The following is a 20,050-nucleotide window of genomic DNA, read 5'->3' as shown; positions in this document are numbered from 1 at the left end:
CCCCGAGTTAATGGAAGACTGGGGCTCCCTCAGTGGCCCCTAGCAGGCGGCCCCAGGTTCCTCCCATGTTACCCTTCCCCAGGGCTGCAAGATTCCTCACAGCTCAGCAGCTGGTGACCCCAGCATCTGGACAAACTTCTGGCCTTTTCATCCAAGCAGGACCTTTCAACTTTCCTAAACGAGAAACAGTTGCTTTTATGATTTCTGAACTAGTAAAAAGACTGTTCTCCCATCCTCCCAGATTCTTTTCTTCTCAATGTCCTTTTACTTTGAAAATATTTTGCTGTGACTTTTTAAGTCAGAAAGTTACAAACCTTCAAGGAAAGAATTAGTCATTTGGGTGAAATATAAATTCCCCTCCTCTTCTCACCATGCCCTTTAATCTGTGTACTCAGAAGGCTTTGCAATCCAAAGAATTAAGGCAAGTAGGCCGGGAGTGGTGGCACACGCCAGTAATCCCAGCACTCGGGAGGCTGAGGCAGGAGGATCACTGGGAGTTTGAGACCAGCCTGGGCTGCAAAATAAGCTCAAAGCCAGACTGAACTGCATAGCAAAACCTTGTCTCAAAAAGACAAAAAAAAAAAAAAAAAAGCAAGTTAGGTGGCGGTCCTACTGCTTCTCTCCCCGCCCCCAACCCTAGTATCAGCCTCCTGAAGCCAAGGTGTGGTGGGAGGCTCAGCTCCACATCCCTGCCTCAGGGAGCCTGGGTACAGTGGCGTGGTGGGTGGGCACAGTCAGGCCTGGGGCAAAACCTCAGCCCTACCATGCCTAGATCTAGAAGAAACAAAGGACTATCGCTGCTAAGCCAGTGTGTTTTGGGTCCCTTTGTTACATCAGTTTAAAGGTAACCATGGAGGAGTCTGAAATGTGCACTCAAGACTCTTCTTTTTTGTGGGTTTTTTGTTTGTTTGTTTGGTTGGTTTTTTTTCTGTCTTTTTGAGACAGGGTCTCCCATGGAGTCCAGGCTGGCCCTCAACTCACTATGTAGCCTATGCTGGCCTCAAACTTGCAGCAATCCTCCTGCCTCAGCCTCCCAAGTGCCGGGATGACAACCATGCGCCACCACGCCTGGCTCAGACTCTTCGTTTTTAACACCAGCTAACGGGGCCCCTGCCATTACTACTACTTCTTGAATCAAGTCTCCCTACCACCAACCACCCCAAAAGCTCCCAAAAGGGCTGGGCCCACAGGGCCTGGGGATGGCTAGACTCCAGCCTGATCATCCATCCCCCTCACTAAGGTCCCAAGGAGGCTGGCAGCCCTGCCACCTCTCTCCCCTCTGCCACACTGTGGCTTCGTTGTGCCAGGGGCTGATGAAGAGGAATCCCAGTGAGATGTCCTGGCCTCTGGCAAGTGCCCACATGTGGCTGGATGAGCAGCGGTCACGGTGCTGCCCGTAGCAGGCTTTGCGATGCTTCTCTGCACGGCAGGGACAGAGCAGATCAAATGGGAGGAGAGTCTGAGACCATAGCTCCTTTAGGGAGCGGTCCTCTCAGGACTTTATGGTAAAAGCTGATTTAGAAAGCACAAGTCAAAGCACAGTGAGGTCTCCCGGCTCTCAAGGAAGCTGTCTGGAGCGCTAGGCTGTCTGGTGGGCTCGCTGGTCAGGCCCGTCTGAGGTGAAAGTTCAGCAGCACTTGTCCCTCTTCTCTAGTGACCCAGCCCCACGAAGTCCTGACAGGGACCTTTCAGACGTGCTCAGCTAAGGGGAAGGGGCTGGAAGGGGCTCCCCAACCCTGACAAGGTGGGCGTTAGGCTTTTCAGGCTTTTATTAGGATTTCGGCTTAGTTTTCTGATAGCTTGCTTTTTAGTCTTTTTTTTTTTTTTTTTTTTTTTTTTGTCTTTTTGAGACAGGGTCTTGCTATGCAGTTCAGGCTGGCCTTGAGCTCACTTTGTAGCCCAACGAACTCCCAACGATCCTCCTGCCTCAGCCTCCCAAGTGCTGGGATGACAGGTGTGCACCACCACGCCCGGCTCAGTCATTTATTTGTATACTTTTAACGATAGTTTAGAAGTCCGCACAGTTAATTTTTTTAAAGAAAACTAAAAAAAGGAACCTTGGGGTTCCCCAACCTTGGGGTCCCTCTGCCCCACCTCCTCAGGCTCTTGCTCATCCCATGGCAAGGTAGCTGAGTTTTGGCTTTGGGTTTTGCTTTGCTGAGGATCTTTGCTGTCACTTTGACTGGCCTTGGGGCACCCACAGAAGACTGGAACTGAGGGATCCTAAATCCGTCTCCGGCACCCCCATCATCGGATAACAGGCCCGGGCCACTGCTCCCAGCTCACCCAGACAGCAGCAGACTGAAATGGAGCAGAACCTGCCTGCCGGACCCCAGCCGCCCAGAAAGGCCGCTTTGTTTAAATTCCAGGGCAGAGGCACCCTCATCAATGGCTTTGTAAATACCCTGGGCGCACACAGATCCGTTTGGTTTGGGCAAAAAGCTCTACCCGTGGGATAAGCATCAGTGCCTTTGAAAGCCACACCCATGCAAAATGAGGGAGAAAGGAAACAGCCAGCGTTAGTTACACCAGCGTTCGTTCAACAAGCAACGTCCCTCCGTCGGCCAGGAGAGGTAGGGCGCGGGGGTATTGTGACATGCTCCAGGAAGGGCAGCTTTTCTCTCGGCCAACAGAGGCCGGAGGCCATTGGGGCAAGGGAGCCGGCTGGGCATGGAGCAGCCGATTGGGGCGCAGCCCTCGGAGGGCCCTCAGGAGGAGTCCGCTGAGGAGCAGGAGGACATGCCGGCCCCGTCTGCCGAAGGTCGTGGCCAGGTGCTGCTGATAGGCGGGTACTGGAAGCAGGACGAGTGCTGTGCGACCCTGCAGGACTTCGGCGGATCCTCGTCCCGCCGCGCCACCATCCGTCCCAGCAGCTCCACTGACTGCGCCAGGAGGGGTCTCAAGCGCTCAGGCGACAGCGTGGCGCACGGCTCTGACGGCCCGGCGGCCAAGTCCCCGCGCTTGGAGGAGAAGCCGCAGCGCGCCAAGCCCAAGCCCCAGGCCCAGCCCGCGGACGCGAGAGAGCACCAGACGGCCGGAGCTCCGCCCGAGACCCCCGGCTCGGCGGAGCGGGGGGCGAACCTGGTCCTCGTGCTGTGCAGCGCGCGTGCGCTTTGCACGCAGCTGCTGCGGGTGCAGCTGCTGCTGGGCAAGGTGCGTGCCCGGCAGCGCCGCCCACCCACGGCGCTCCTCGGGGTCGTCGTGCAGCCGCGGCCGGAGGAGGAGGCCGAGGCGCGCCGCCGCCTGGAGAGCCTGCTCTGCAGCGTCTTCGCGCCGCACGGCCGGGCCGCGGAGGTGCACACCGCGGTGTTCCGCCCCGGCCGCGCTCAGGGCAGCCTGGACGTGCAGCGCGCCGCCAGCCAGGCGCCCGGAGTCCACCTGGTGGATCGCCAGACCCAGACGGATGGTGAGGGGCCGAGGGTGGGCTGGAACGTTCGGCCGGGAGGGCCTTGGGTGGGCTGCCGTCCGGAGTCCTGTCCCTGACCCTGCGCTCCCCGGGAACAGCCGCGTCCCCTCCTCGCCTCGCGGCCTGCTGGGTTGGGACACCACTTGAACGGGAGGTGAGCTCGCCCTCTTTTCCCCGATGTGCGGTGTGCGCACTGGGACGATCTCAGCTGTTTCAGTGAACCTAACTCGGAGGGCAAGACCTCCCACTCGTCGGCCCCACCCACCGCTTGGGGTGTTGACCCCCACTACTGCCAGTCGGTCTTTTGTAAACTCCTGATGGGGATTTCGCTGGAACAAGGGCCACCCGCTCCTCCTCGCAGGGACGGAGTCCTCCCGGGAACAATAATCACAACACAAGCCTGCTCTCGCGAGCCCCGCGCTGTCAGAAGTCTTTTTCTGGGCCAGTGCTCACAGCGGCCCTGGTCTGTCCGTGCTTGGAGAGCAGCCGGCCTCCTGCAGTTTGTCCCTTTGCTGCTGGAGCTTGGACTCAGGGTCTTCCTCACTCTGCGCTCATCCCAAGCCCTTTTTAATTTTTTTTTTTTTTTTATTTTAGAGACAGTATCTTACCAAACTGGCTCTTGGGGCTGAGCTTGAACTTGAAATTCCCCTGCCTCAGCCTCCAGAGTTCTCACCACCAGGTCTCCGGACCCTTCTAGCAAGGACTCCAGGCCTGTGGCAGTGGGATGTGGGGCCGCTCACACGAGCCGCGAGCCCTTCTGTCTTGGGGGCCCTTCCAGGCAGGAGCAGGGACCGAGAGGCTGGGGGCCAGCAGTGAGCTCTACCCGCTCTACCTGGTGACCAGCGCCAGTGTCCTCTCCATGTGACTTGTTCCCATGTGACAGCGAGGTGAAGGACCAGGCGATGTCTGAGGTGCCCTCCAGCTTCAGGACGAATGTCGAGGCACCTGCGGGGATTTTCCCAGCCCTGGGGGCTTGTCCTGAGTTCTGAGCTTCCCGCCCCGAGACTTGTCCTCCTGTCCCCCCTCAGTGGCCTACAGCAGTTCCACGGGGCCAGCGCTTCTGGTCAGGAAGGCCCCTGCCTACGCACTCTTCCAACGGTGCCTCTCAGCCGGGGCCAGACCCATCCCAGGCCGTCTGTGGCCCAGCCCCTTGGCGATTAAGTCTCTTGGGTGCTTGTTGCCTTTACCCCCACCCAGCCTGCCTCACCCTCGTTCAGTTCGTGCAGCTTGTGCTGAGCCCCTGCTAGACGCTGGCCCTCCCTGGTCCCCACAGTCCGGGGTGCAGGGTTAGAATTCTGTCCCTGTTGAGAACGTGATCAGTGTCATACGGACCGACTCCGGGGCCCAAAAAGCAAAGCTGGCTTCCCACGGGTCCCTTTGAGAGGGATCGAAACCATGGGAAGCATTTGGACAGAGCTAGTGGTGATAGCGGGAAATGAGCTGTGTTTCCCAGACCTCTGCGCTCACGGTTGGCAGTGCTGGACACGGGAAGCAACACAGAGGCCCATAAGCCTGGGTGATGGCGTGGTAGGGGTTCCCCAGCAGGAGGCGGAGGGCAGGGAAGGCGCTGTGGGGAACAGCGACGGCTGTGCCGTGCTGTGTTCTTCCGGGAAGCCTCTGTCCCGGGAGTGCTTCTTCCTGTGTCGGGCAGCACCCGGTCTGAAGGCTCTGCCCTCAGTGTTTCCTCGGCCTCCCGGGAACAGAGACCTGTGCGGCATGCTGTTTCTCTCCTTCAGATGAAATGGCATCCCTTTCATGGCTGCCTGGGAGTTCTGCCAGTGTTTGACTCATTTAAACCAGTGGTTCATCAACCGGGGCAGTGTTGACATCCCCTCCTACCCCTACAAAGGAATGGCAAAGCTTTTGGAGCTTTCAGTGATACGAGCAGCCAGCGTGCCGTGGGTTTGCCACCACTGCCCCAGGACACTGAGCAATGTCAGGAGACATTTTGCTTGACATGGGGTCGACAGTATTAGTGAGTCGAGGCCAGAGATGCTGCTAAACCTCTGGCGACACGCAGGACAACCCACAAGAAGGAATTTTCCCGCCCAAACGTCGGTAGGGCTGAGGCTGAGAAACCCCAATTCAAACCAGGTGGAAAATCCTCAGCTGAAGCCCAGTGGTGCCGGTAGCGGTTTTGCAGAGATGAATGCCTTAGGAGTGCTGGACCCATCTGCCTAATTCCGTGGGTCCCAGGCCTGAGTGTGGATTCCCCTCCAGGCACCCCTTGCTCTTGACCTTGGAGTTACCCTTTCTTACAGTTCACCTGCTCCCTCAGCTTCCTTACTCCGCACCACCAGGTCAGCCAAATAGAATCCAGCCCCACTGAGCGCGCTTCCCTGCACTGCTCATCCTTCATGCCTTTGTCTTCTTCCATCTTCCCATTCAAGGGACTTTTTCCTTCATTCATTTCAAGATCTATATAATTGATTCCCTCTTGCCTGCTGGGGTCATGGAAAGAAAGAGCCCTGGACTGGAATTTGGCCCTGTCCGTGCCCCAACCAGTTGTGTGACCATAGAAAATTTAACTTCTCTGGACATCAGTATTCTCCTCTGCAAAAAAAAAAAAAAAAAAAAAAAAAAAGATTATTGTGGCCGGGCATGGTGGTGCAAGCTGGGAATCTCAGCACTCGGGAGGCTGAGCCAGGCGGGTCACTGCAAGTTCAAGGCTAACCTGTGCTACGTAGTGAGTTCAAGCCCAGCTGAACTACATACTGAGACCCTGTCTCAAAAAGGAAAACAAACAAAAAAAAATCATTAAACTTTTTGCAGGATCTAGAAGTCCCAAACTAGGTCCTGTCATTTCACTGTTGATGATGGGTCCAGCCTTGTGTGGGGACCCCTTGGAGCACTTTCTATGTAGCTGGCTGTACCCCAAATCATGTCGTGGGTAGGGTCACCCTCTGGCAGGCTGCAGGGAGTCGGGTAGAGTTGACAGCGCACTTGCACCAGGATGTGCTTTGCACTGAAAATTCTGTCTCCCTGGGAGCGTGTTTTATGTTGCAAAATGTGAGGTTGAGTCTTGTCACAGTACTTTTCATTCTCCCATCCTGAAATGGGAACCACGTTACTTGTGCAGAGAAAGCTTCACGGTCGATTTGACCCGACCAGAGTGGGGCTTCAGAGGTCATCACTGATTTGCCAGTGTCATGAGTTTGAGCTAATCTTTGTTTTCTGAGTGGCTGGTATGTTGTAATGGAGATGTCTGTGGGGAAGGCAGGGGTTTAATGCAGTTGGGAACCCCCGAGCTCCTCTCCCCTCCCTTTGGAGGAAGGCAGAGCTACTCAGAGACAAAAGGGCTTTGGTCTGTGGGATGTAAAGTGCTCAAAGAAGCCTACATCTTCGGGAGCCTTTCTGAAGGCCTGGAGAGCGAAGCTGTCTGGGGTTTTGCTTTTACATCTGGGAATCAGCGACAGAGCTGAGTGTCCCAGCCCGTGTGTCTCATAGTAAAGAGGAAGTTCAGGGAGCCCCAGCAGCGCGCTAGGGAGAGGTACCTGACGGTGGTGCCCAGGTCCCAGGATCCTGGGGTCCAGTTGTCACGTGTTCCCCTGACAGGCTTAGCGCGGCCCGCAGGGGACAGAGTGACTCGCATCCTCTGCCCGTCCCGGCAGCTTGGGAGGAGGAACGACGGCAGGTGGTGGCCTGCAGAGAGCCCTCCCTGGAGCCCCAGCCATGGGAACCACCTGGCTTCTGTGACCTCACAGGGGGTGTGGATGACTGTGCCCTGTGGGACCCGGGTCCAGTCAGAGGCCAGAGCCACACCTGGAGGGCAGAGGACAGGCGGTCTCTCTGCTGGAGCCGAGGCAGCTCCATGGACGCCCACATTTAACTCGGGCGGCCCCACCATGAAGAAGGTCAAGAAGAAAAAGGTGAAGACCGAGACCAGGCGCCGCCGGGAGTCCATATCCCAACAGACCAGCTCGGACTCCAGCACACAGCCCAGCTCCGACGCCACCCAGCCCAGCTCCAACACCACGCAGCCCAGCTCCGAGGCCTCACGGCCAAAGCCGGTCACCGAGCCCACCCCACCGCAGCCGTGCAGGGAGCCCAGCACCCAGCAGCTGTGTCCCAAGCCCGCCCAGCCGCAGCCACAGCCGCAGCCGCAGCCGCAGCCAGAAGCCCAAGCTCTCCCAGCGCCCAAGACCTACCACTCCACCGGGAGCCTCTCCGCTCCCAGCCCCAAAGCAGCTCCGCCACCCAGGAAAGCAGGTGCGCCCACATCTCACCTGCACAGGTCTAGTCTCCTGGGGCAGGTCCCTAGGGGGCCGAGGGGCCAGTTAACGTGCGCTCTGGAGCTGTGCTGGTGAAGCATGCAGGTTTTTGTTGTTATTTTGACCTGAAAGACCAGGATTCCTGGGTTTTGTGTTTCCTCAGCATCCCGAGTCTCACGGAAGACAGTACATATTTATTAACCTTCATCTCGGCTCCGTACCAGTACTAGCTCATTAGGAGCCAGTGATACTGTGTGGATGCTGGAAAACTAAAACCAAGGACACATTAATAGAAGTATCTGGTTTAAAACAAAGGAGATGGCTTCACCGTGTTACTCCGACCTCATCAGGCTGTCCTCATGGGCTGCAAACGATGCCTAACAACCAAGATCAGAGAAGCTGGTCCTGGCGAGGGAGGTGGACGGGGATGGGGAGCTGAGAACCGAGTGGTCTGTGAGGGAGTTAGAGGGTGTCAGTCAGGTGCAAGGTGGGAGTAGAGTTGCCGTTGTGCCCAGGAGTCTAAGGCCGGTGGAGAGGGTGGCCAGGTACAAACAGCCCCCAGCCAGACTTTGATTTCAGACACACAGTGTGTAGTTCACGTGTCCCCGGTGCTGCGTGGCCGGCCTGCATTTTTATTTGCTGAATTGCTGACCCACAGGCTCTAGAAGCAGACAGGTTTCTGCTCAGTGTAAACAATCCCGCTGGAATCACGTCTTCCCCAGAGGGGCGTGGCTGTCTGAGCAAAGTGGTTGGTCCGTCGTCCTGAGTAGCTGGAGAGGCTGAGTTAGTGCTGGACTCAGGGGGACGCGAGTGGCGTTAGGAGCGGGCGGTGCTGTTCTGGTACTCACATCCTGGTGCCTGCTCCCTGCAGTGTCACCCAGCACTTACTGTGTGTCCGGCCGTCCAAGTTCATCTACTCATCGGATAGCCTTATTGGGAAGGGACTGTCCCTGTCCCCATTTTATAGATGGAGAAACTAAGGCTCACAGGAGTCAGACAGCTTGCTCTGGAGCAGCCCTGTTAGCACTCCAGAGTCCTTGCCCTGAACCACAGCTCGGCCACTCAGTTCCAGGAGACTCGAGCTCTCCCCAGGAAAGAGAATGACCTGCCCGGGGCCTCTCATGCAAGATGGGAGTTTGTTTGCACTGAGCAGGCCGCGCCCTCTGGGATGCTGAGCAAAGAGAGTAACCCAAAGGTTGCCATGACAACAGGCTCCTGTGGCTAAGAATCCACCAGCCTCAGCCCAAGGCCACGGGTCTGAGTGCTGCAGAAGGTGTCCAGCGCGCCGTGAGCATGGGCCACAGAGCAGCATTTCAGCACCACAGTCCTTGGAACTGGGATTGTAGGAAGCAAAACTTTTCATTCCCACATCTTGTAAAGACAGCCTGGGGCTCTGTCTCAGAGAGGAGTTTCACTTACTAAGGAAACCAAGCAAGATTCCCTGGTGGCTAGGCAGTGACCACGGTTGACCCCTGCACTCCTTCCGGAGGAATTGTCCTCTGAGCCAGTGTGGAAAAGAACATTGGAGATACGGGATGGAGACCTTTAAGTAAAGGAAGTAATTTCTAAAATCAAGACTGTTTGTGTACAAAATATGGCCACTCAAACAAAGATAAGACCCCGCTAGGATGACTGTAATAAAAAAGATGGTCAATAGAGCTAAGGACAGCAGTGCACACCTGTAATCCCAGCTCAGAGGATGAGGCAGGAGGAGTACAAGTTCAAGCCCAGCCTAGCAAGATCTTGTCTCAAAGATCTGTGCAAAGATCTGTGCAACCTAGCAAGATCTTGTCTCAAAATAAAGGCCAGTATGGGGCTCAATGTTAGAGCACTTATTCGAGGCCCTAGGTTCAATCCCCAGTACCACAAAAACAAAATTTTAAAAATTGTACAGTTACAGATGTTGCTGAGGATGTGGAGAAACTGGAAACTATGAAATGGTGCAGCTGCTGAGGAAAACTGGGAAACTGGCAGTTCCTCAAAAGTTAAAAAGTTGCTGCCGGGTAGTGGCACATGCCTGTAATCGAAGCATTTGGGAGGCTGAGGCAGGAGGATCACCTCAAGTTCAAGACCATCCTGTGCTACATAGTTCGAGGTCAGCCTGAATTACATAGCGAGACCCTGTCTCAAAAAGCCAAAAGCAAAACAGAGTTGCCTTATGACCTAGCAATCTCACTCTTGAGCACAGACACAAGAGAATTCAAAACAACAGTCTTGGGCCGAGCATGATGGTACACGACTAAAATCCCAGCACCTGGGAGACTGAGGCAGAGGTACTGCATGAGTTCAAGGCCAGCACAGGCTACATAAGCAAGTTCAAGGTCAGCCTGAATGACATAGTGAGAGCCTATCTCAAAGAACAAAACCTCCAATCCCTACAAAATCTTGTACAAGAATGTTCATAGGAGCATTATTCATAATAACCAAAAAGTGGAAACAGCCCAAGTACCCATCAACTGATGGGTGGATGAACAAAATCTGGTATAATAGCACAATACAGCAAATGCAGTGAAAGACAAAAAACAAAAACAAAAAAAACAACAAAAACATTAGGCTGAATGAAAAAAGAGAGGTTCTCACCGACATGATTCCACGTGTCTGCATCTGAAATGCCCAGACTAGGCGATTTATTGCCAGGGACTTGGTGGGGGAGGAACCAGGGAGTGAATGCTAAGGTGGATATGATTTACTTTTTAGGAAATGAAAATGTCCCAAAATTAGGTGGTGGTGATGGTCACACAACTTTATGAGTATACACAACTAAAAGCCACTTAATACTCCTGAACGAGCGAATTTCATGGTCTGGGAATAATCAATTTTATTTTTTTTAACGAAAAGTAGGGAAACAAAGATGTACTGCCCTTGGAATCCCTTCCTTCCGCATTCCAGGAAGGGTGGGTGAAGTTCGCAGGAGCTCAGGCCTGAGGAATCCCTAGCCGGGTCTAGCTGGATTGGTAAGAGCTGAAAGTTACCCAGCTGGAAATCCTCTTGCCTAACAGCAGGGGGCGCCACCTCCACGTCCTGCTGGGATCCAGCCCAGAGGCCAGAAATGAGAGATCCCTTTGAGAAGTATTTCCAGGACTGCAAACCAGAGCAGCCTTGTCTTCTGCACGGCTCACAGCGCCCGCCTACCCAGAAGTGGAACGTGGCTGCTTCCCCTCTGGCAGGCTCCAAGCTCTCCTGGGTGGGCAGCCACCTGCTTGTCTCTCTTCCTGCCACATCTGTGGCCCCATTTCACTGGCTCCAAAGGTAGAAATCTCGAGTTGAAGTCAACTTCTGCAGCCTACTTGCTGTAAGGGCACAGCCCACATATCCCTTGAGCCTCAGTTTCCTTATTTGTAAAATGTACGATGGTTGTGATAATTAAATGAGATGGACAATGCCTGGAAGTGTGGAGGGACTGTGCCGAGGGACTGAGGTCCAGCTTGGGTAGTTGGGTGCCGCATCCTGGCTGAGGCCTTTAGACACTCTGGGTTTCCATGGTAACCCTGCAGCTGCCACATGTGTGCACGCAGCTTGGCGGCCAGGGAGCCTTCCCGAACTGTCCTCCTTTCTGTCCCTCGGCTCCCTGAGGCATGTGCATCCCTCATCTGTCCCTTTCTCTGTCCACCAGGGCCTGTGACCCCTGCGGGCCCGTGGCCCTGCTCCTGCGTTGCCTGCCCAGGCAGCTCCACTTGCTGGCGTCGCCTGGGGCTTTGCCACAGCCGCATCTTCGATGTCCTTCTGCCTCGGGATTGGCAGGCCATGCCAGGGAGAGGATTCCCCAACCTACTCACCTTCTACAGGTTCCCGGGCGCGTGGGGGGCTGGCGCCTGGGGCTCGGGTTCGCAGGGCGAGGCTCAGTCCCCAGCCCCTGGGAGCGGTCACGAGTAACTACCTCTGGGAATGACAGGCCACGCAGGCCCTTTCTGACCCAACCTGCATCTGGGGGACGCACCCACCTTTGCAGAGGGGTGCCTGTTTCTTTCCTTTCTGGGATCTTCTTTTCAGGCAGTTCCTTTTTCCTTTCCCTATAGACTCTCTCTGTTCCACAGAACACACTCCCGCCCCGATGTTGGGGCACACACCTGTAATCCCAGCACTCTGGGAGGCTGAGGCAGGAGGGTGGCAAGTTGAAGCCCAGCCTGGGCATCTTAGCGGTTTAGCAAAACCATGTCTTGAAATTTAAAAAAAAAAAAAAGTTCTTTTAAAGGGCTGAGGATGACTCCCTGGGTTCAATCCCCAGTACCAAAACAAAAAACAAAAGGCAAAGAAACATACAAAAAAGCTTACCTCCTTCATCAACTCCCTGGGACTTGGGAGCTTTTCGAGCTTCGATTGCTTGACCTGTCTAGGAATTTCCTGGAATTTAGTGATAAGAGCAGACTGTGACCCTAAGCCCCCTCCAGGTCACAGCAAGGCCTCAGCCACTTCCATCAGGCTGTTCCTGGGGTCTCCACTGGGGCCACACACCACCCCACCCCACCCCCCGGCTGCTCTGTGGATGGCACCCTCCCCGCCCCCACCCTGTCACCTGCAGTCCAGCCCACTTGTCCTCCTCCACAGAGCCATGCCAGGCCCGCCGCTGCCCCTCCTGAGAAGACACTGTGGCTGCAGACCCGGGGTTACTGTTATTGTTCTAGAACCGTCTCTACCCTGAACCGCGTGCAGTGGCTGGGGAGCCATGTCCTGGGCCCTTAGAGGCTGAACGAGAGACAGGAAGTGCCGCGTCCCCGGAGGTCCTGGGAGTTTCAGAACGAAACAGTGCTTGGGGTCCAGCTGGACACCTTGGGGTCCCCACGATGTAAGCTGAGCCTCAAAGAATCCTGGGATCCTCTATGGCTTAAATTGAAGAGGGAGATCCAAGTAGGCAGAGGAAAGGCAAAAACAAGGCTCAGAATCAACCTGAGATGAAATCTTGGCTCTTGGCTTAAGATTCGCATTCACATTAAATAAGAATCCCTACCTTTGTAGGAGTTCTAGCGAAAGGGTTGCATTTTTGGAATGCCTTCCTGGAAATGACTAGTGTGGTAGTATATTCTTTCCAGCCTTTGTAACCAGCGTAGTCTGTTATTTCCTGGGGTTCCTTATCTCTAAAATGGATGGTGGTGCACACATGTGTAATCCCAGTACTTGGGAGGCTGAGACAGGAGGGTCACGAGTGTTTGAGCTGGCCTGGGCTACATAGTGAGTTCAAAGCCAGTCTGGGCTACACAGCAAGACCCTGTCCCTCGCCCCACCAAAAAAAGAAAGAAAGAAAGAAAGAAAGAAAGAAAGAAAGAAAGAAAGAAAGAAAGAAAGAAAGAAAGAAAAGAAAGAAAGAAAGAAAGAGAGAAGAAATGCACAATTCACACACACATTGGAGTCAGAGGATAGGTCCTACCATCTAGGGCTATTGTGAGGACTGAGAGATCAAGGCGTGAGGGGTCCTCTCCCCCTCCAAACGCCAGGCCAGGCCAGGCCATCCTCAGGTCCCAGGGGGCTTTGTGTTGGAGATTTGTTGGAAGGGGCAGGAGAATAATGTTCCCTCAAGAGCAGGATCCAGAGGGGACCTCATAATTTCCACTTTCTCCCGGATGCAAAGTCCTCTTCTCCAAACCCCCTCCTGCTTGCTCCACAGAAAACCTCCCAAGAAACACTGCTTCCCTCGTGCTACAAGCCCTCGGGACTGTGGCTGTGGCTCTGGGGGCCCTGGGAGCTGCCTACTACATCACTGACGCCTGGTGACGAAGCCCAGGCCCGCGCCCAGCAGGTAGGAGGAGCCCCTGTCCCTTCTCTGAATGCAGGGGTCTCTGCGGGTGGGCCAAGCCCCTGAGCCTCTCAGGTCAGTGCCTCACTTCTGTCCTCTCAGGCAGCCCTGATGCTCGCGGAGGATGCTGGGCCCACTGTCAGGGCACCAGAGCGGACGCCTACCTCCTCCCGTGCCCCTTCTTCCCCGGGACAGCTCCCAGTACTCCTGGTCGTGGGTACTGGACTGGCGGTGTGGGAGGGCCGGGGGCAGGCCTTCCTTCCCCACCATCTCCTGTCTTCCTTCTGTCCTCTCCGTCACTGTGTTCTCCACGCTGGTCTGTGTCTCGCCGCACATGGCTCTGTGGTGTACATGTGATCTGACTTCCCAGCTATGCTACAAGATCCTTGAGGGCAAACGGCAGGCCTTGCTCTGCCGCCTCCACTCCCGCCCCACCTCAGCCAGGCTCTCAGAAGCAGAGCCTGGAGCAAGGATCAGGTGCACAGGAAGTGCTCTGAGGAAGGAGAAGGGGAGGGGAGAGAGGGCAAGGGAGGAGGTGAACAAGGCTTCAGCCGGATCCCAGGGGACCCCGGGACAAGAACTGCACCCCACAGCTGCGCTCACAAGAGGCGTGAGGCCTCCCCTTTGGCTCCCCATGAGACAGTCTGCCTTTGGCTGCAGGGTGGAGGCAGGGAGTGCATTTCTTTGTGGAAAAAGCAGCTCCACTCAGCCCTGGACCTCCACTGCTCCCAGGAGTGGGCAGAGAATGGGCACCCTGCAGCCCAGGGCTAGGAGTAGATGTTCAACTCGCTCAAAAGCTAACCCAGAAAATAGCTCCAGTGAGAGCTCGGCATCCTCCCCAGGCTGCACGCATCTGTTCCAGGGACACTTGTGGAGTAGAATTTGAGGCACCTGCCACCTCAGGAAGTACCACAGCAGTTAAGAGCCTCAGTTTTCCCATCTGTGACTAGGGAACGTCACCGTGCCTGCTCATTCGAGCTTGTTGGCAGTGACACGTCCTGCAGGACAGAGCTGGCGGCTGGCGGGTCTCAGCACTGCTGCTGTTGGGTGGTTGGAAAGATGCTGCCTTGGAGTTAGAGCCCATAGCTTCCAGCCCTGACAGTGTTACCAGAGGACCTGGGCAGCCTGACAGTCAGTGTTATCCCTAGCGGGGACAGCAACAGCCCCTCCCAGGGGTTCAGTGAAGGACCTGCAGAGGTGCAGGGCTGCTGTCGGGCTGGGGGACGGAGATACTGGCTGCACGAGGAGGGCACTGTATTGATGTTCCCTCCCCGAGGTTCCCTGCAGCAGAGCCCACTGTGGCTGAGTGAGTGTCCTAGTTACTTTTCTTCCCTGGGAAATAATACCCAACACCCACAAGTTAAAGGAAGATAGGTTTATTTTGCCTCACAGTTTGTAAAGGTCCAGTTCATGGTCTGCTGGCTCCCTGGCATGGCAGAGGGGCACCGCAGAGGAGAGTTATTCATGGCCAGCTGGCAGGAAGCAGAGAGGGATCAAGGGGGGAGGAGGGACAGAGAGACCCTTTCAGGCCACGCCCCCAGAGACCACCAGGCTCCACCCCCCAACATCACATTTGACTATAAATTCATCAGCATAGGAATCCACAGATGAATGTCACACCCCCATGACCCACTTACCTCCCCAAAGCCCCACATGTGAGCATTTGAGGCTTCGGGGGACATTGAGATGGAAACCATAATAGCACAGGTTCTGGAGGCACATGGGCTTGGGGTCCGAAGCCACTCAGTATCCAGAACCCCAGAGCATGGAGCAGGATCCTTGACCCCTTAACTCTTTTTTTTTTTTTTTTTTTTTTTTTTTTTGGTGCTGGGAATCAAACTCAGGACCTTGTGCTTGCCAGGCAGGCAGTTATGCCCCTGAGCTATATCCCTAGCACCTGACCCCTTAACTCTTAAATGGAGAGGATGGCTGGGCTTAGCAGCACAGCCTATAATCCCAGCACTTGGGAGGCTGAGGCAGGAAGATTGCTGAAAGTTCAGGGTCAGCCTGGGCTTTGTAGTGAGTTTAGAACCAGCCTGAACTACATAGTGAAACCTCATCTCAAACCACCACCCCCATGATGGAGACGATAATGGCACAACTCTCACTGGGAGCTTTGTGCAGTGGCATTATCGTAGCCCATGAGGTTTATCCAAGTCGTGACTACGGCTAATCAAAAACTTCTCATTGGGTTTAGAGGCCACTGAAAAAGTTCTCATGGACTGTTGGGCGCATGCTGGGCATGAGTTAAGCCTTCGGTGCCACAGCAGCAACATTACCATCTCTCGACAGTTCAGCAAACTTGATTGACTTTGATGCTTGTCATGTCACTTCATATTTTCCTTTAAACCAGCTTATTTTTTTTTTTTTACTTAAATGCTTTTTGTTGTTGTTGTTGGCACTAAAGAGTAAGCCCAGGGCTTTCACGCTGAGCTACATTCGCTGCTGTTTATTTGTTATCTTGAGACAGGGTCTTGCTAAGTCACTAAGTTGTCCAGGCTGGACTTGAACTTATGATTCTCCTGCCTCAGCATCGCAGAGTGCTGCTATTACAGGCTTGCATCACCCTGCCTGGAAATTTGTTTTTTTTTTTTTTTTTTTTTTTTTTTTTGTTTTTTGGTTTTTCTCCGGTACCGGGAACCGAACTCACGACCTTGCGCTTGCCAGGCAGGCGCTTTTTGCCGCTGAGCTAAATCCCCAGCCCCTGGAAATTTGTTTTTAAAGGAAATTTAGTCTGGCCATAAAGGAAAAGTCCTCCCACTTGTCATGAAAATTCGAACAGTAAAGACACACGCTCTGCAAAAGAAACGTCACGCGGGTACCTGATGAAGCCTCAGCCTTGCGGCCCGCCCCCTTGCTCAGCTTGCACAGGCTGCCCCACAGTGTGGGGTGTGGAGATGGCCCAGCTCCACCCTGAGACCCTGTCCTCCACCTCAAGCAGAGGGACGGAAGTGGGAGGACTTTGTCACTCTGTGTCACACAGAGTCCACCGGCAGAGCGGGGCCTGCGGCCGCTGGAGAGGAGAAGTTGTGTAGGGGGAAGAAGGAGGGGAAGCTGCACCCCCACCCCATGGCTGCAACTCAGCCTTGGTGACAAAGTCACTAAGCTTCTCATCTCCCAAGTTACCTGTGTTTGGGGGGACAGCAACTGGCCACTGGGGGCCTGGGTTGGGACAGTCATTGTGACATCGCTCTTTTCTCTAGTACTAGGGGTGACTCCAGGGCTTCCCCACAAAGCTTCAGCCCTAGTCCAGTTTTATTTTGAGCCAGGGTCTCACTAGGTTGCCCAAGCCCTGCATTCCTCTTGCCTCAGCCTCCCACGGTGCCAGCACACCCCTCTTGCTTGTACAGTGTCGCAGCCTCAGCAGTCCCGGAAGCGGCCCCTCCTCCTTAGTCCGGCCGGCCATGGGCCCCCTTGCCTGGGTGCAGGGTCAGGGCACGACTTTCTGGAGGAGGATGTGATGGCTCCAGGCTTGGGCTCCACTGTGGCCAGCCTACCCCAAAGGGAGTCGCCTGAGATGGGGCTGTGCCTGGAGGTTCTGGGGGTGCCTTTCCCCACGTTCCCCACGGCTTGTGCCTGAGGCCCTCAGCACGGAGATCCATGCCACTCAGCGTCTGGCTGCTGGACCTGGGTTCGGCTGAGCTCAGCAGGCCAGGGTCCTCTCAGGTCCCCCCCAGATGAAAGCACCACCACAAGTGCCCACCGACGCAGCAGGCGCAGCGGGGCCTTTCCGCCGGGTCGGAGTCCACTGAGCTCCCCCGGAGGCACAGGCGCGTGTTCCGCTGGCTTCGCCTCTCCCAGCGCCTCTGACTCCCACAGCCGCGCCAGCTCCGCTCCGTTCTGTCTCAGCCACTCGCATCCAACGCTTGACCTTTCTTTGTCATTGAAGCAGTTGGTACCCAGGTGTTCACTTTGTTAGTCTCTGTTCCTTTCCTTGATTTATTTTTCACTGGTGCACTTTACAGGTGCACAAGGGTCACATTCACCCCAGGATTCTGTGCCTGGCTGCTGCTTTTCCCCACTCCCCTCCCCTCTCTTCTACCCCACTCCCCTCGTTACTTACAAAAGCTTTGTTTTCACTTTTTTCCTTCTATTTCTTTCTTGTCCCTTCTTTCCTTTTCTCCTCCCCTTCCCTTGTTCTCCTTCTCATTTAAACATTTTCTCCCCATTTCCCAATAGCATGCACTTTGGTCCTTATTCACACTTTTGCTTTCTCACACCAGAGAAAGAATTCGATATTTAAACATGTGTGTCCAGTTTCTTTCACTTAAGAGTATGGTCTCAAGGTGCATCCATGTAGCTAGACATGTCTCGAATGTATCCTTCTTTATGGCAGAGTACTATTCCATTGTATAAAAAAACCACATCTTCTTTATCCATTCACCAGTTGACAGGCATCTGGGTTGTTTCCAAGATTTAGCTATGACAAACTGTGCAGCTAGAAACATGGGTGCACATATGTCTCTGTGGTACGATGCCTTTAATTCTTCTGGGAAGATACCCAGGAGGGGAATAGCTGAGTCAAATGGAAGCTCTACTTTTAGTTTTTGAGGAATCTCCACACTGATTTCCACAGTGGTCACACCAGTCTGCCTGCCTACCAACAGTGGAGAAGGGTTCCTTTTTCCTCACCACCCTGCCAGCATTTGTTATTGACTGATTTCTTGACGACAGCCATTCTTTCTGGGGTGAGATGGGATCTCTGCATTGTTTTAATTTGCATCTCTCAAATGATCGGTGAGGTTGAACACTTTTTCATATATTTGCTGTTTCTACTTCATCATCTGAGAAGTGTCTGTTCATTTCAATTGCCCATTTTTGAACTGGGTCTTTAAATTTGAGGGGTCTGATTTTTTTTTTTTTGAGTTCTTTATATATTCTAGATATTAGTTCTTTGTCTGAGGAACAGCTGGCAAAAGTTTTTCCCTGTGGGTGGCTCTTCACTCTGTTGGTGGTTTCTTTTGCTGTAAACTCAACTATTTTAGCACTCTAATCATACATCATAGAGCAAATGATAAGGTTTAGGTTCCAGGATGAAAAGGGTAAAGAATCTCTAGGAGATTAAGTCAGTGTAGACACAATGCAGAGCTGGATATGGTGGCACACACCTGTAATCCCAGCACTCGGGAGGCTGAGGCAGGAGGATCACCGAGAGCTTGGGCTATGTAGTGAGCTCAAGGCCAGCCTGAACTACACAGTGAGACACTGTCTCCAAAAGCCGAAACAGACAGATAGATTTAGGCTCCGAAGTGGGCAGCACCAATGACAGAGAGGATTGAATCCAGGCAGTCGGGAGATGTTGCCCGGTGCTCTCTGGGCAGAGGAGCACACCAACGCGGTCTGTGACAAAGTGACAGGTCAGGGCGCCACGCGGTCTGAGGTGTGTCTCCTTTTCCCTGTCCTGCACGGGATGGTGGCACCACCATGGGTCTGGCGTGTCCAGTGAGCTCCTTGGTGTCCTTTATAATTAGCACAAATCAGTCAGTGTGTCCTCCGTGCCTTACAGCTGTGCCAGGCCGGTGGTGGTGGTTTGTTGGATCATTGCACCTTGGCATTTGTACCCCAACCAGAGAGACATAGGGCAAGCTGTGATCCATACCAAATAGAGTCGCTCGGGGCAAGACAGCTGCAAAGGGTCAGGGAGGCGCTTCCTAGAGCCCTGACAACTCCGTAGTAATGAGAACCAGAAGCTGAGTCACCACACCTAGGTTTAACAGTGTAGGTCGTCTGCCCCAGCCAGGCAAAGCGCGGCACACATCCAAACCAGGCAGGACCCCGGCCGGCAGGAAGGAGGGACACAGAAGGTGGGTGGGATGGGGCATGCACTGTGGGTACTCTGTGGGGGACACTGAGTCCTCCTGAGCCTAAGGCTCGGTGCTCAGTCCCTGTGGGAGGCTCACAGGTGGTGTAGCGTTCCCTGTCCAGAAAGTGGAGAACCAGCTGACAGCAGTCCCGAAGTTACCTCCTGTTTTGGGAAAGATGCTTCTAGAATGTTCTTTCCTAAAACTCAGTGAACCCCTTCCCAGACACCCTCTTCAGCCAATGATGAGGCGTTACCAACAAAAGGCTCCCCTCCCGCTCCCTCGGGGACGGAGTGCAGGCAGCCTCCGCAGTGTGGCCCAGGGTTGGCGAGTGAAGCTCTGACTTAGCGCCTGGGCCCTGAGGGGAGGAGGAAGAAGCCAGAAACACTGACACCAGGCCAAGTGGAAGCCAGGCATTTTGCCACGGTCGCCAGGCCTGAGGGAAGAGGTGGACTCCACGCGGGGTGTGTGGCTGAAAGAAGACCAGACATGAAAAGTTCGCTTTTCCACGAAAGGCTCTTAGCTGCCAAACCCTCATCCCGAAGGTGTAAAACTGGAAAGCCGCCTGTGTTCTGCGTCACAGAGAACTGCCTGAGCTAATGGCTCTGATCTTATTTTTCTTCTCTTACAGATCCAGTTTCCATCAAAGGATCTCACTTGTCACCAAAATAAAGCAAAAAAAAAAAAAAAAAAAAATTTTTTTTTTACTGTGTTTTACTCAGGGACACAAAAGGGTGGGGGGTCAGCACGGGCCTTGGGGACTGTTGGAGCCGCAGGTCAGGCAGGGAGACCCACCACTCCTGCCCAGGGCCACCGCCCCAGCACACTTCCCCGGCACGCTTCCCTGGCGCGTGCTCGAGAGAACAAGTGATTTCTTTCAGATCCACCCGAGTCCCAGTGCAGG

The 20,050-nt window shown here is 54.5% G+C and overlaps 1 protein-coding gene and 1 long non-coding RNA gene across 5 annotated transcripts; one reads left to right on the top strand and one right to left on the bottom strand.

Moving 5' to 3' along the window:
• Window positions 1-2,522: 2,522 nt before the first annotated feature.
• Window positions 2,523-19,842, top strand: Spata3 (spermatogenesis associated 3). Of its 4 annotated transcripts, none has more exons than XR_001236194.1 (4): window positions 2,523-3,406; window positions 11,231-11,402; window positions 12,240-12,400; window positions 13,217-13,302. XR_001236194.1 is itself a non-coding variant. In XM_013519989.1 (4 exons), exons 1-3 carry the CDS (start codon window positions 2,671-2,673, stop codon window positions 13,311-13,313), a joined length of 1,005 nt encoding a protein of 334 aa, XP_013375443.1. In that variant the 5' UTR covers window positions 2,577-2,670; the 3' UTR covers window positions 13,314-13,348; window positions 19,778-19,842. The 4 variants fall into 4 exon arrangements, 2 of the variants coding, with proteins under 2 accessions (XP_013375444.1, XP_013375443.1); XR_001236193.1 differs by having other exon boundaries at window positions 2,555-3,406; window positions 12,163-12,400; XM_013519989.1 differs by lacking the exon at window positions 12,240-12,400 and adding an exon at window positions 19,778-19,842 and having other exon boundaries at window positions 2,577-3,406; window positions 13,217-13,348.
• On the bottom strand, window positions 3,995-7,105 carry LOC106149797. The gene is made up of 2 exons (XR_001236195.1): window positions 6,901-7,105; window positions 3,995-5,959 (listed from the first exon to the last, which is right to left on the bottom strand). It is a non-coding gene; the product is annotated as an uncharacterized LOC106149797 (long non-coding RNA).
• Window positions 19,843-20,050: the final 208 nt, after the last annotated feature.

This window comes from Chinchilla lanigera, unplaced genomic scaffold (assembly GCF_000276665.1).
Source record: "Chinchilla lanigera isolate Chin_1 unplaced genomic scaffold, ChiLan1.0 scaffold00052, whole genome shotgun sequence".
In the NCBI taxonomy this organism is placed as follows: domain Eukaryota; kingdom Metazoa; phylum Chordata; class Mammalia; order Rodentia; family Chinchillidae; genus Chinchilla; species Chinchilla lanigera.
Note: the sequence above shows the minus strand (reverse complement) of the source record. Positions and strands in the feature narration are given on the sequence as shown.